This window comes from Hipposideros armiger, unplaced genomic scaffold (assembly GCF_001890085.2).
Source record: "Hipposideros armiger isolate ML-2016 unplaced genomic scaffold, ASM189008v1 scaffold_236, whole genome shotgun sequence".
NCBI classification, from domain to species: domain Eukaryota; kingdom Metazoa; phylum Chordata; class Mammalia; order Chiroptera; family Hipposideridae; genus Hipposideros; species Hipposideros armiger.
The window spans coordinates 804,654-819,963 of NW_017731586.1; the positions used below are offsets into that span (position 1 = coordinate 804,654).

At 40.2% G+C, this 15,310-nt stretch overlaps 1 protein-coding gene across 1 annotated transcript in view; it reads left to right on the forward strand.

Annotated features, from left to right (window-relative positions):
- The window catches only part of RELN (reelin), a 516,011-nt gene that overhangs the window by 415,602 nt on the left and 85,099 nt on the right, over positions 1-15,310 (forward strand). The window contains exons 31-38 of the mRNA XM_019655108.1: positions 4,409-4,567; positions 4,753-4,941; positions 5,467-5,740; positions 8,210-8,350; positions 8,458-8,635; positions 12,332-12,416; positions 13,791-13,973; positions 15,105-15,276. Of these exons, the coding sequence (XP_019510653.1) occupies positions 4,409-4,567; positions 4,753-4,941; positions 5,467-5,740; positions 8,210-8,350; positions 8,458-8,635; positions 12,332-12,416; positions 13,791-13,973; positions 15,105-15,276 (1,381 nt within the window). The remainder of the gene's footprint in view (positions 1-4,408; positions 4,568-4,752; positions 4,942-5,466; positions 5,741-8,209; positions 8,351-8,457; positions 8,636-12,331; positions 12,417-13,790; positions 13,974-15,104; positions 15,277-15,310) is intronic.

Below are 15,310 nucleotides of genomic sequence, written 5' to 3' on the forward strand. Positions count from 1 at the left end.
TGTTCCAGGTATTTTAACTGTGTTAATTCATTTACTCTCCATCATACCCCTTTGCCATAGGTACCATTATTGATAGAATGGCCTGAGAGGGGGCGCATTGAGGAAATGACATTCAAATTGGAATCTAAAGGATGAGAAGGGGCCAGCACAGCTCAGGGAAAGTTTTCCACAGAGGAAAACAGCAGAGGCCGTGAGGTGGAAAAAAATTGTGGTGTTGGAGGAACAGAAAGAAGGCTGGTGTGGCTTGGGGCTCCTAACGGGTGGGAAGTGGTCTGCAATAAGGAGCCGGTAGGAGCTGGATCGTGCAGGATATTGCTGGTCAGGGTGAGGAGACAGGGGCCTGAAGCCATGTGCTGTGGAAACCTGCTGACGGCTTTTAGGCCAGGCAGCCACATACTCTGATTTAAGTTTTTATGAGATCACCCTACAGAAACAATATGAAGTTCAAAACCAATGAGTATTTCTCGAGCACATGCTCTGCCGCAGAGATGGGAACTTGGAGGGGTGCAAAAGAAGGCAGGGTCCTGTCCTCCAGACTGTCTTCTGATTGGAACGGTGGACATCTTAATGTTTTCTTTCACCCTTGTAACAAAGTTACTATTTTAAAATAATAAGAGTATAGCAATTGTGTGCATGACTCTTCTGAAAATTACAAATCTGTACCCCTATATGTATATGAACTACAAACAAAAAACCAAAACCTCTGACCAAAGTATAGTAGGAACTATCCCCTTTTCATAGATATGAGGTTCTGCTCTATACTTAACCTCTTACTACAATTGTTATTATCTGCCCTTCGGGACAAATTCCCTTAGGATTTATTTTTCTCAACTACTCTTGAGCCATTTTCTTGAACTCACTGCCTGCCATGTAATTCACATCCCACAGGTATTTCTTAGCCTTTTATTGAAAACTGGTTGTTAAAATGTAAATCTGCCTAAATCCTTGAACAAATCTTTTCCAGTGATAGAAGTAAAGACTTTTTAGTTACCCAATCTGAGACCTCAATTTACATATTTGGAATTTAAATCAAAATTAGGCTGTTTTCAATAAGACTGGGCAAATGCAGATGGAGTTCTAATTTGAAAAGAGAAATGTTTTACATGCTTTAAACACTCAGGAGATGAGCTAAAATGGCTTGGCTTATTCAGATGTGGAATGTGTTAGATGACACAACTAATGAGGCTCAGCAATTGATATAAAATATGGATACTGCTGTTTCCCATCATTGCGTTTCTCTGCTCTTCCATTCTTATCTGAGAGGCATTCCTTCATTGTCCTCTAAAATTGGGGTCCTCAGGCCAGCCAAGTGGCGCGTTGGTTAGGAGTTGGCTTAGAATGCCAACTCTGAGCAGCAGGGCCCTGGTTCAGATCCCACATGGGGGCCAGTGACACTGCCCTCTACAGCTAAGATGGTGAACAACAGCTCGACCTCGAGCTGGGCTGCTGTGAGTCGCCAGCGATGGCGTGGGCTGCAGCCCCTGCTGCAGTGGGTTGCCATAAGCTACCATGTGTGGCTGGCAGCCAGCATGAGTGGCTGGCAGCTGGTGTGAGCTGCCAAGAGCCGCCGTGAGTGGCCATCCAATGGCTGGCGACCGATCTGCCTCACCCAGGAAGAACGCAATGATAATACCAATGTGGGCCAGTGAAGCAATGTCCTCCACAACTAGACTGAAGAACAAAACAACAGCAACTTGTCTGTTCCCCTTCCCCTGATTCCCCAGCGCTGTTCCCCTCCCCCAATTCCCCAATAAAATCTTTTAAAAAAATAAAAATTAAAAAATAAAATAAAATTGGGGTCCTCATCTCTGCAGACTTTTTTGCTTCCTGAAGGCATACATGACACTCCTGAAAAAGTAATGAAGAGAAAGGCAACCAAATGGAGTATGGACCTCTTGAGCCATACTCCTCCTATTTTAATGTCCGTCTGAATTCCTTTGGAGGCTTGTTAAAATGCAGATTCTGATTCAGAAGTTACTGGGGTGGTATGCTGCATAACAAATTACTCCAAAACTGAGTGGCTGAAATCAACAGACATTTGTTATCTTCCAATTGCTGTGAATCAGGAATTCAGGATCAGCTTAACTGGGTGATTCTGGCCCAGGGTCTCCCAGAGGGTGCAGACAAGGTAAAGGATGGGGGGTGGGGTAGGGGTAGGGGCGGTCATCTGAAGAATCAGCCAGGACTAAAGGATCTATTTCCAAGATGGCTCACTTGCATAGCTGTTGGCCAAAGGCCTCAGTATCTCACTATGTGGACCTGTCCATAGGCTGCTTGAGTATCCTTACTACCTGTTGGCTGGCTTTCCTCAGAACAGAGATCCATGAGAGGAAACAATGAAGAAGGTGCAATGCCTTTTATGGCCTTGTCTCAAAAGTCCCACGCTGTCAATCCTACCATATTCTATTTAATAGAAGCAAGTTTCTAAATCCAGCTGCACTCAAACAGAGGCGAATTAAGCTTAACTTTTTGAAGGGAGGAGTGTCAGAAAATTTGTGGACATGTTTTAAAACCAACACAGGTAGGGCTTGTTCCCAGGTGATGAGAGTGCTGGTCCTTGGACCATACTTTGAGTAGAAGGTACTAGAAAGGACCAGCCAGTGAGAATTTAGTCTCATGATGCTTCATTTCTGGTACTATAATCCACCTTATAAATAAGTCACCCCAGATACCTATCTAAATTATATTCTCTCTCTCTCTCTCTTCCTCTCATCTTATTAAATGTAAAACATATTCACCCAGGTTAATAGCCACAAGTAAAACTAAATTTTAAGCTGTCTGCTCTCTCAGCCACCCAAAATCACATTAAAAAGCCATAGGACATTTTGAGCTAACATGAAGGGTTGGAAACCAGAGTTTTGCAAGACGCTCATCAACTTGACTGGAATAAATGCTAGAAACAGCTTACCTTACAACACATGGGTCTCACCTCACCCACTGAAGCACTAACTGCCCATCTCTACACCTGTACACAGCATACTATCTCTCCAAAGAGGTCCTATTCTTTGAGCTACTTTTATCCTCATTAAAAATGATGATTTAGTCTATTTTAAATATGGTAGGATTAATTCTCCTGAAATTTCTAATTTTTTTGCATACTCATCATTGTTCCTGACATCATACCTTACTATATGTGGTGACAATAATTCCATGTGTTATCAATTAGCTTTAAAAGGCTTTCTTTATATTTTATCATAATATTTTTTAACTTAATTTTAGTAAACTCTTTGTCATCCAGCCTGATAAAGAGATGGGGATATTCTGATCAGTTAATGGGAAATTAAAAAGTTATTGTATGTACCATGAATAATTTAAAATTTTCCAAAAAGATTAGAATATTATAAAGTTAATATAACAAACACAACTTTACTGAACATAATTTCTTTGAATCCTCAGAAAATAGTTTAGTATCTACAGTCATAATTATGAATATACAGTGCCAGTCTTAGGAATAGTTATGGAATAGGCAATTAGATATATGCCAAGAAAGCCCTCTGCCCCTCCATCAAAACAAAACAAAACAAAGTGCGCGCGCGCGCGCACACACACACACACACACACACACACACACACACACACACACACCCTATTGATACCTACTATTTATTTCATAATTAGCAATTTTTTATTTGCATTCAACATTACCCTTCCCCTGTGTCCTTTTTCAAAATAAAAATATTTCTGGGAGAACCAGCAGGGGAAGCACATGAGATCCTTAAACATTAATGTGCAGGTCCCTAATCACGTCACTTTGGTGACAGACAGAGGGACATTGAGTAGATGGGGAAAGGGTGACACAGAGAAAGGAAGATTGAACTAACATCAGAGGGGAGTGAGATTTTCTGCTTTGCTATTTAATAATTTAGCTTCACGCAGACCCCGGTGACCAAGGTCTGACAAAATGGGATTGGCAGTAAAGAAAGGGCCCTTCTGCTTAATAGAATTCCAGGTTGGGCCTTGCTTACTGTTCAGTGCTTCTGTAGAAAAAGAGCACTACTTGATTTTGTGCTGGGGAGATTGAGATATTTCTTCTGAGTATGTAATAATGATATGAGACTTCATAATATTCAGGACAGAATCTAAAATTCAAATACGCAATCTGGAGTGGATTTTTATGTCCCCCTTACCAACCTACTCATTGCTCATGCAAAGTTGAGTGGTCTTTAAAAAAGCTTATGGTTTTTTTTTTCTCCATTTCCTGGGAGTTCGTGCATTAGAAACTGTCAAGAAATTGATGAGCCTCAGGTCTACTAATTCATTTCTTGGAAGTTAGATGAATGTGCCCTCATTCAATGAGATGCAATTTGGAGTTTCTGTGGCAGTCTTGCCATTTAAAAAATACTGTTCGTTGCCTTTTTAGCCTCTAGGAAAGCTGTCCAAGTAACTGGATTTATGTCTCTTAACTCAGGGCTTGTTGTTCAGTATTCAAATGACAATGGAATTCTCTGGCATTTGCTTCGAGAGTTGGACTTCATGTCATTTCTGGAACCACAGATCATTTCCATTGACTTGCCACGGGAGGCAAAGACACTGGCAACGGCTTTTCGATGGTGGCAACCCCAACATGGCAAGTTACCGCTCCTCTCAACTGTCCTGGTAGTGTTTAGGTCATATAGCTAAAGCCACATTGTATTGTATGTATCTTAATTTGCTGTCAATTTCTAGACAACTTGATTTAAAATCACAGTCATAAAGGTATTTTTATTATACGTAATGTACCTTCTCTGACTGCCTGTATTCATCTGATTTCAGGGACGCATTCTGCCCAGTGGGCCTTGGATGATGTCCTTATAGGAATGAATGACAGCTCTCAAACTGGGTTTCAGGACAAATTTGACGGCTCTCTAGATTTGCAAGGTAACTGGTATCGAATCCAAGGAGGTCAAGTGGACACCGACTGTCTCTCGATGGACTCTGCTCTGCTATTCACTGAAAACATAGGTATATATTTTCACCAGATAAAGGGAGAATGTTTAATTAGCTAGAGGACTAAATTGACCAAAACCGAAGAGGAAATTCTGAAAAGCAAAACTGTGTGCATAACTGCCTATACTGAGGGAGGCTCTTGGGGGGAAAAAAAGTTGTGTTGTCCTCTGATATAACTTGGTGTGCACACAGGTTTTGTTGGAACTGTCTTGTGCAGAGCATGTGTAAGATGACTAAGGTTTCTTAAAAGAAAAGCAAAAATATCTATCTGAAGACATTCCCATGTTTCATAATTTGCAGAATTACAGACTTCAGACTCTGTGTTAACCCTTCTCAAGGTAGTAAAGTTTTGTAAGTTAGCAGCCTATGCCAAACAAATAAAAATGCTTACCATGGGATGAAAAGCCAAAGCACACATGAGGCACTAAAGATATGACATGACTTTTGTTTGCTAATGAAAGTATCCATGACAAGCATAAATGCCCAATAAGGAAAGAGAGCACAATTATACGCCGCCATAACACCTTTCTCTTTTTACAGGAAAACCTCGTTATGCCGAGACCTGGGACTTCCACGTGACAGCATCGACCTTCCTGCAGTTTGAGATGAGCATGGGCTGTAGCAAGCCCTTCGGTAACTCCCACAGCGTCCAGCTCCAGTATTCTCTGAACAATGGCAGGGACTGGCATCTTGTCACTGAAGAGTGTGTCCCTCCCACCATCGGCTGTCTGCACTACACAGAAAGTTCCATTTACGCCTCAGAGAGATTCCAGAACTGGAAGAGGCTCACTGTCTACCTTCCGCTCGCCACCATGTGAGAATTGTCACTTGGCTGCATGTCAGAATGTTAGGTTTCTGTCACCTAATTTGAAAATAATTGTGATTCCACTTGGCAATTCTATTACTTTCTCATGATAATTATGCACAGAATGTGCCAGGGAAAAAAAAAGTGCAAGGTGCTTTGGGTTGCAATTTTTAAATGTGGCTAGGAGCTCTGAAAGTTTTACAAGGCTGAACTTTTCTGTTCTTCAGCAGCATGAAGTCTGCCCACCAGGTATTTATTCACATTAAGCAGTATGTGAAATCATCACACATGGAAGAGTATCCTGTTATTGATTCGTTTTGTTTTGTTTTGTTTTACTCTCAGAACCATGCTAAGAACAAAAGGTTTGTTCCTTTGGCACACTCACACTTTTACATTTTCTTCCCCTTGCCAGCATTTCAGATCACATTCAAGAGTTGTATTAGGACTTACAGCAGGCTCCCACTTTTGTGGTTTAGGCATTTGGATATTATAGGATCTATCTAGAAACTAAGGTATACTCTGGGGGGTAGTTAGAGATTCTGCCCTCCAGGACTGCTCCTGAGACCTCTGCCTCAGCCCTCCACTGCTCTGTTCTGCATTGCAGGCAGGTGAGCCTCTGCAGGCCGCTCTGCCAGCCTCCTGTGTCGGCTGGCTTCCTGATTTAGACAATGGCAGACACCGATGAGATTAGAAGGTGGAAATAGAGACAAACCAGGTGTTCCTCCTCCTCCCCTTCTGCCTCTTGTGCATCTTGGGCAACTTCCGCAGCTCTAGCGCCTCCCCGATGGCATCTTCATGTGATCCCGCCTCCCCCCTCAGATGGCCCTTCGTGTGAGCCTGGCCCTGGGCACCAGCGGCAGTGTCTCCTCCCCATGTCCGTCACCTTTGGACTTGCCATGGTTTCCTGACTTGCCACCCTCTGGTTTCCTCACTGCCCCTGTTGACGTCTCAGCTCTGCCACTAACTGTGCATCCAGTTCCTTGTGTTTCTCTGCATTAAATACTTTTAACACATTAAATAACTGCATTTCCATTTCCCTGGTACAAGTCTAAGTCAGAGATGCACAACCAAGTGGCAGAAGAAAATGCAGGAAACCAAAGCATCTTAGTATGTAACCTAAAATTGTTTCCTGCAGACCCCAGAGCTGTGAAGAATGCTTCCTTGTAGCTCATCTAGTCAATTTATTTTTAGTCAACATTTATTGAATATCTATTGTGTTTTAGAACTCCGATACAAAATGAATAAGCTGACACCAGGATCCCAATATGTTATTTAGGATAAAAGACATCTAAACAATTATTTCTGATATAAAATAACAGAGGTAATGTTCAGGGATATTACTGAAACGGGGATACTACCTAACTCAGCCTGGGGAGCGCAGAGGGAGCTTCCAGGAGGAGCTAATATCTGAGCTGAGTCCTAATAAGTGAGTAGAACTTGCCCAAGCGAAGAGGGCGTTCATGCTGTTGAAGCCAAAACAAAATCCCAGAGACCAGAAAGAACATGAGTTCAAGGGGAAATTCCAAGATTTGGTGCTATCAGAGTATACTTGTGAGGCAAGAAATAGGGAAGATAAGGCAAGGGAAGAGGGCAGATGATAAAGGGACCGTGTGTGTCATCTTCAGCACTTTGGCCTTACCCTGGCATGTGTGGGGAAACCATTTGAAGGGTGTTAAGCGAGTGGCGATGTGATTAGATTTCCGTTTTAGAGCCACCATGCTGGCAGCTGTGTTTCATTGAAGGAGAACTTGTGTCAGGGAAACAATAGCACTTGAAACGTTAGTATTGAAATCCTTCTTTGAGTAGAAGGTGGCCCACATTCCAAAGATCTGCCTGATGGACTTATGCTACAGAGTCTGTTTCTAATGAGGGGCTGCTGCTGCTGTTTGGTGAGGCTGCTCGTATGGTTAAGTGGTCTTCTGACAGTATATTCCAAATAACTATTTGATTGCAAACAGAGGATATAGGAGTGCATCACATCATTCCAGCCCTCACCCTTAGGGACCAAAATGGACGCAGAAGTTCAATAGGGCTTCCATTTACTATCTCGGCAGCCCTGTAGGGACAGCAGAACAGGGACCCTCAGGGCAACGACTGTGTGAGATTTCAGCCTCCCCTCATGTTTAGCAGCCCCAGTCTTTTTCCAGTACTGAGTAGCAGTGAAAGCCTGAAAGCAAAAACTAAAATTCTGCATGTAGTTCAAACAATAAATTGATAGTTCAAAATAATTTTCCCATCTCACATGTGTTCCGAGATTCTTGTAAGAAAGAAATGGTGAAATATTGAAAAGGCATGTTTTTTACTTTCCAGTGTGTGGGGTAAGAGGAAACAGCATCCAATACTTTGTACAATAATCAAGTGTCTTAAAGAAGGGGGAGCTGGAACCAGAGGAGGGCACTTTCAAGCAAAAGGAGAATTAAAAGAATGTTCTCGTACTTTCAAGGTTGTTGTCAAACCAAGTGTGTTTTCTTTGGTTAGATCTCCCAGGACCCGGTTCCGATGGATTCAGGCCAACTACACTGCGGGAGGCAACTCCTGGGCCATTGATAATGTTGTGCTGGCCTCAGGGTGCCCTTGGATGTGCTCGGGACGAGGGATTTGTGATGCTGGACATTGTGTGTAAGTTAATATACTGGCAGTTTCTTTTGGGGGTAATGCAAAAATTAAAATGGGTTCTTGAACTCAGAACAAGTAATGCCTTTTATCCACTCATTTTTTTTTCTTAGGTGTGACCGGGGCTTTGGTGGAGCCTACTGTGTTCCTGTCATTCCTCTGCCCTCAATTCTTAAAGACGATTTCAACGGAAACTTGCATCCCGACCTTTGGCCTGAAGTGTATGGTGCAGAGAGGGGGAATCTGAATGGAGAAACCATCAAGTCTGGAACATCTCTCATTTTCAAAGGGGTCAGATAAGACTCTACTTCTCTATACAACTACTGAAATTACTTTCTTCACTCGCTGCTCCACACAGATGCATTTCTGAGTCTGTTCAGTTGACATGTTAATTTATCATAGTATTTATTGTCTTCTAGTCCAAGCTATGTTTCCTCTCCTATTTGGTGCTCTTTTATGATCACCTAGGCATAAAATTTCTCCTCCACTTTGGTCTTAAGACTTCTTTACTTTCTTCTTGAGTTATAGATTTAGAATTATACATATGCAATTCCTAGAATCTTGACTCCTGGAATATAACATTTTTTGTGTTATTAAATATTTAACTTGCAATATTTTTTAAATGGTTTTATAAAAGGTCTCTGCTTTTTCCTTTCTTTTCTTTTTTTTTCTTTTCCTCCTGCCAATACAATCATTTGGTGACTTTAAGAAAACCAAACATTTAAGTCAAGTTAAATAGCATTCTCCAACATTGTTAGTATATTTTTTATTTCAACCTAGATGCCTGGTTAGAAGAGATAGCAAGCAATTGTGTGAAGCTCTGAGCTAAGCTGTCACATCTTCATATGTGAATACATGCTATGTCCTGCCTCTCTCAGCATGGGCAGATCAGCTCATCTAAGTGTGCAAATGAAATCTTTAACAAAACTCTGCATGCATTTCTGTACAACTTTAATGATTAACACCTAACACTTAGAAAATTAGACACCCTGGAACTTTTTCAATTATACTTAATAAGGCTGCCTAGAATCCTTGTTTGAATTCAGAATTCCTCTCAAATTTTGGATGACAAAGGAAAAACACTTAGGGGTCTAAGAGATTTACAAGTCCCTAAAAGTTATGAGGGACCAAAGAAATTGAGGTAGAACATTTCAGAGTGGAAACTACTGTGTGTGTGTGTGTGTGTGTGTGTGTGTGTGTGTGTGTGGTGTTTTTTTGGTGTTTTTTTTTTTTAGTCTTGTCTAAGGCTTTAGCTGTCATTATCACTAGCTCACTTCTTGTTCATTTGAAGTAGCTGACAAGACCAAAAGGGAGAAGCCCTGTGAATTTTCATGATTGAGATATCTGTACCTGGTAAATTTTTAAGCACTAGAATTAACCTGGTCTCTAGCTCCTATAAAAGAAAAAGACACACAGTCTTTTCTATTTTCCTTTTAGCCATCCAAATGCAAGAGCAGCCAAGCATTATAACATTACACACATTATCTATCAACTCTGCAAGATGTAGAGAGGGCTCAGCATACGCCATTCAGTAGGTTGGAGTTTGACCTAGAAAGGCATTCTTTCATGAAAAAGAAAATGATAGTCTCCTTGTAATGCTTATAGATTTAGGAGTACTATCAGCTGTTAAAATAGCTCTTTGGATGCAGAAGAATTCCTCACACTTAGCACAAATGGATTATTGAACTTAGAAAAAGAACAAGGAAAGAAACATATCTCTATGAATTAGAATGTGTACAGAAGCAGTGGTTGACAGATTCACCATGTAGTTATATCAAGTGCTGAACTATAAACAAATGTTGCAAATATAAAAGAAAGATATTTCGGGCCAGCCGAGTGGCACGTTGGTTAGGGGTTGGCTTGGGACGCCAGCTCTAAGCAGCAGGGCTTCAGTTCAGTTCAGATCCCACATGAGGGCCAGTGATGCTGCGCCCTCTACAGCTAAGATGATAAACAACAGCTCGACCTGGAGCTGGGCTGCCGTGAGTCGCCGGCGACGGCGTAGGCTGCAGTGGGACTGGCCGGCAACAGGTGAAGCTTTTGTGAGCTGCGTTAGGTGCCATGAGCGGCCCGCCAATGGCCGGCAAGAGACTGCCTCACCCAGGAAGAGCACAATGATAATACCAACATGGGCCAGTGAAGCAACGTCCTCCACAACTAGACTGAAGAACAAAAGGACAGCAACTTGTCTGTTCCCCTCCCCCAATTCCTCAATAAAGTCTTTTAAAAAAAAGATATTTTCATATTACAGAGCATGTCCATTTTCAACACCATCGCTCCTACAAGATGCAGTGTAAAATAGGTCCTTCTGTGGAACAACTTATACTGACATTCCTTTTTCTTGATGCAAGCAAGGGATGTTTAGTAGCTGGATCTATCAACTACCCACCTCAAAGCTTTTTCATTACAAGTGGAAGAAGCCACCTTTTCCCATAACCTCACCTTCCACATGGCATCAAGCTGTAAACACATCCAAGGCTTAGTGATTGTAAGTGTATGAGGAGGGTGTAAAGACACTGAGACGTGAAGAATAGGTATTGATTAGGTGTCATGGACTGAGCAGGCCAGCGAGTTATTAGGATAAAAGAAAAACAAAGACTGAAAATATAAAGCTTTTACATGATAACCTTCAATCCTGGAAGTCTACATGTCTGCTTTGTGAAGTTCAGCGACAGGTTTTAAATGCAGTTGCTTTTTCCTACAATATCAAATAATCCTCAAATTCTAAATTTAACATCATCTGGGTTTCTTCTCCCAAAACCAAAAGATGATTTAATAAACAAAATGCTGGTATCTTATAAAGGATGAGGGTAAGTTTCAGAATCTGATATGTCTGGGTTCGAGTCCTGCCATCACCACGTATAAACTGCCTAATCTCCATTAGGTTACTGTCCCTCTGAGTGTCAGTTTTCTTCTCTGCAACAGGAAGATAATAATATCTTTCCCTTAGGCGTGCCAGGTGCTTTAAATGAGTAAAGTGTCGATTTTAGAACACAGCATGTTGTAGACAATATATGGTTGCTATTATAAAGTTAATTCTATTTAAAAATTTTCAGCTATTGAGGAACGTGCTCTATACTAAACGTAATGAAGAAGAAGAAGAATTTGCTTTGCCTAGCAAAAATTACATTTGATATCTGGTATTTGTTAATTGATAACTAAGAAATCGTTGGCAGTGTCCACTCAGCCCTCTACCACCAAAGAGTCTCTTCATTCAGAAGTCACAGCTGAGGAACCAAAAGGCCCGTTGGGACCTTGAGACATTCGCAGAGTGAAATTCTATTTTACTGGCTATCACTACAATCCTGTGTACACATGGAGAAAACAAGCTATTGAGCTGTAAATCACAGGCAACCAGAAATAGTTAATTAGCAGAAAAAATGACTAAAGTGAATGTAATCATTTTCCTCCTTCCTTAGCTTCTCTGCATGAGCGGTTATAGTCTGGGCACAAGGACTTGCTTATGCCTTATTTAACGTGACCAGCTGGAGGGAGTTGTGGCAGCCTGAAGGAGAGCCTTGTGAGGCTGTCAGAGTGTGCGAAGGAGTAGCAAGTTCCTAAGACTCCTTGGAAGCCTGAAGAAGTTACTTATTAGTTCCCAACCTACAGCAGGAGCACTTGGCACCTTCTCCACCTGTTTCCTCGATACTCCTCTTCCGGCACACATTGATCAAAGGAGACCATTTTTTTAAAAGGCCTGTCGATATGTTACACTAACATATTTACACTGCTTTTTATGAAAGTCACAGCAAAGTGTGATTTTCAAGTTGAGACAATGAAATTGTGTCATTCAGGCATAGGAAATGAAAGCCATTAAGAAAGGGGAAATTATCAATGAATTTTTCCTTTTAAACTGGACTAAATATGACTTCTTGATGATTACATTTATGTATTATTATTTAGCTAATGCAAAGTATATAAAATCATAGGAAAGTAATTTTTCAAATGAAATAAGATTGCTTAACATGTATATGTTTTTGTTTTCAGGAAGGGCTACGGATGCTTATTTCAAGAGATCTAGACTGTACCAATACCATGTATGTCCAGTTTTCACTTAGATTTATAGCAAAAGGTAAGTCATTTCTGTAGGTGCGAATTTATTATTTCCCGTCAAGAAAATTCACCCATGCACAATTCCTACTCCACAAAGAAATAATGGATTTCAGGCCCATAAATTTTATTATGTGGGACAGCTAACATAAATTTGAGTACATAAATGTTCACAAATGTTCTTCTATAATATAAATTCATCTTAATATAAGGGTAAGATAACTGCTGATTTTCTAATAATTTCGTGTAGCTATAGTAATCATACTAGTTCTGTGGTAGTTGTTTATCATCATATCCCTGAGTCTTGTCCTACCACTACTTTCTAGCTGTAAGAATTTTTTTTTTTTAAGATTTTTTTGGGGAATTGGGGGAAGAGGAACAGACAAGATGCTATCCTTTTGTTCTTCAGTCTAGTTGTGGAGGATATCGCTTCACTGGCCCAAGTTGGCACCATCATTGCGCTCTTCCCAGGCGAGGCAGATCAGTCGCCGGCTTCTGGACGGCTGCTCACAGCGGCTGCTGCTGACTACACACGGTAGCCCATGGCAACCCACTGCTGCAGGGGCTGCAGCCTACGCCGTTGCTGGCGACTCGCCGCAGCCCAGCTCCAGGTCAAGCTGTTGTTCAGCATCTTAGCTGTAGAGGGCAGTGTCACTGGCCCTCATATGTGGGATCTGAACCAGGGCCCTCTGGCATCCCAAGCCAGCTCTTAACCAACATGCCACTCGGCCGGCCCTAGCTGTAAGAATTTTTAAATTAAGAAACTAACTTCTGGACATTTTGGATTTTCTTTTACAGATGTGAATTCAAAAAGTCAATTCTTTGTCATTCTTCCCTTTCATATTAACTAAATAACTTTCTTGACAAATAATGACATTTGGATATAATACATTTTCAAGTGGATTTTTGTTTGTATCCTGAGATTTAAATGCTTGACCCTTTGTAAAGTTATGATGTCTATAGAGTCAAATATTGTTGATGTAATATTGCTTAAATAAAACACAGAATGATACCTGTTCATATCTGACAGAGGCAGATATTATTGTATAAAAACCCAAGATTTGGTGTGTCTTTTGAGATATATTCATACAGAAAATCCAACCTGTCATCACTTTAAGTTGCCCCTGAAGCATTTGGACTCTAAAGCCTCTATGTGAAAATAAGTTGGCTTATGCATTGATGCAAAAAGAGTAGTCTAAGACTATTTCTGTTTACATTTCTCATTTATTCAGTTTTTTAGATTCCATGTATAAGTGAGATCATATGGCAAAGATTTGTTTACTGGATTGTTTAACATAATGAAGACTTATTTCCTGCTCAAAAAAATAGTCTAAGAACATACTGTTTCCCCATTTTTATCGCAGTACATTTTATGCCTGTGTTATCTTCTTTCTAGGTACCCCAGAGAGGTCTCATTCTATTCTATTACAATTCTCCATCAATGGGGGGATCATTTGGCATCTGATGGATGAATTCTACTTTACTCAAACGACCAACATACTTTTCATTAATGTGCCCTTGCCATACACTGCCCAGACCAATGCTACAAGATTCAGACTCTGGCAACCTTATAATAATGGTAATTATGCACATGTTCTCCTCTGATCAGAACTGACTATGGCGTGTTAACATGTTTCTAAGAAAGTGTTTGCCAACTGAGTAGCTTAGCTATTCATCACACACATTTTACATGCTCCACTTTTGAGGAGTCTCAGTTAATATTTAACTTTGTATATCATTATCACCTCTTAGTATTTGACTTGTAAGCTCTCTTGATGGTATAAATATAGCTGAATCCTATCACAGATCTAAGGTTTTTACAAAATAACCCAGTATTACCATTAAGCACTCATCAATTATAACTACATTTTTGCTGAATTCATTTGGGAATACATAGTTCTGAGTGTGGCATTTCATTAGTGAGAGAGAACATTGTAGCAAAACACCATGACAAAGTGGGAGGGACTTCCACCAAGCAGGTGGTGCCTTGGATAGATAAAATATTCTTATCACATACACTTATTTCAGTTGATAAGTTAAAGTGAATGAATAACTTAATAGCATTTTCAAATGGTTAAAGAAAATAGTTTTACAAATTTGTGATGTTTTATTGCATCCTATATTTTTATTAACTGCTGATTATAAAAGATCAGACTCTACCAAATTATTCATTTAATGGCCTATGTAGGCATGGAGGTACATTAAACAGATTCTTTGCAGAGGTACACAGAAATAGGTAATAAAAATGTACTGCCATCTCTAAAATTTAACTGAGCATTTCCTTTATAAATAAGAAGTCAGAAATAACTACTTTTAACATGTTGTGAACAGAAAAAATAATCTTTAATGATCACCAAATAAAAGTTCAAAAAGAACTTTTTTCATAATCCAGAGTTCATAATCTAGAGGATATTGTCTTCATGTTATGTTTGGCATGTTTGCCTAATTTTTCTTTATTATTTTCACCAACCATTTTCAAAACCAGAAAGGGAAGAAAGCTATGTCAATTTAATATGATTGAAAGCTTAATTTGTTTCACACTTTAATCACTGTAAACACGCTCTTATATAGTTTGTGTTTCTTTGTCTAGAGGCATATGTTTAACTTGTTGCTACTGAGTTCCTTCTGTCTTTTACTGTCTTCCAATGAACAAAAATGTCCATCTGATTTTCACCATTGGAAAAACTTGCTTTATCCAAATATGCCTTAGGTAAGAAAGAAGAAATCTGGATTGTTGATGACTTCATTATTGATGGAAATAATTTAAACAACCCTGTGATGCTTCTGGATACATTTGACTTTGGGCCAAGAGAAGACAATTGGTTTTTCTATCCTGGTGGTAACATTGGTCTTTATTGCCCATATTCTTCAAAGGGAGCACCGTAAGTATTTAATTCAGAAGCTAAAAATAAAACC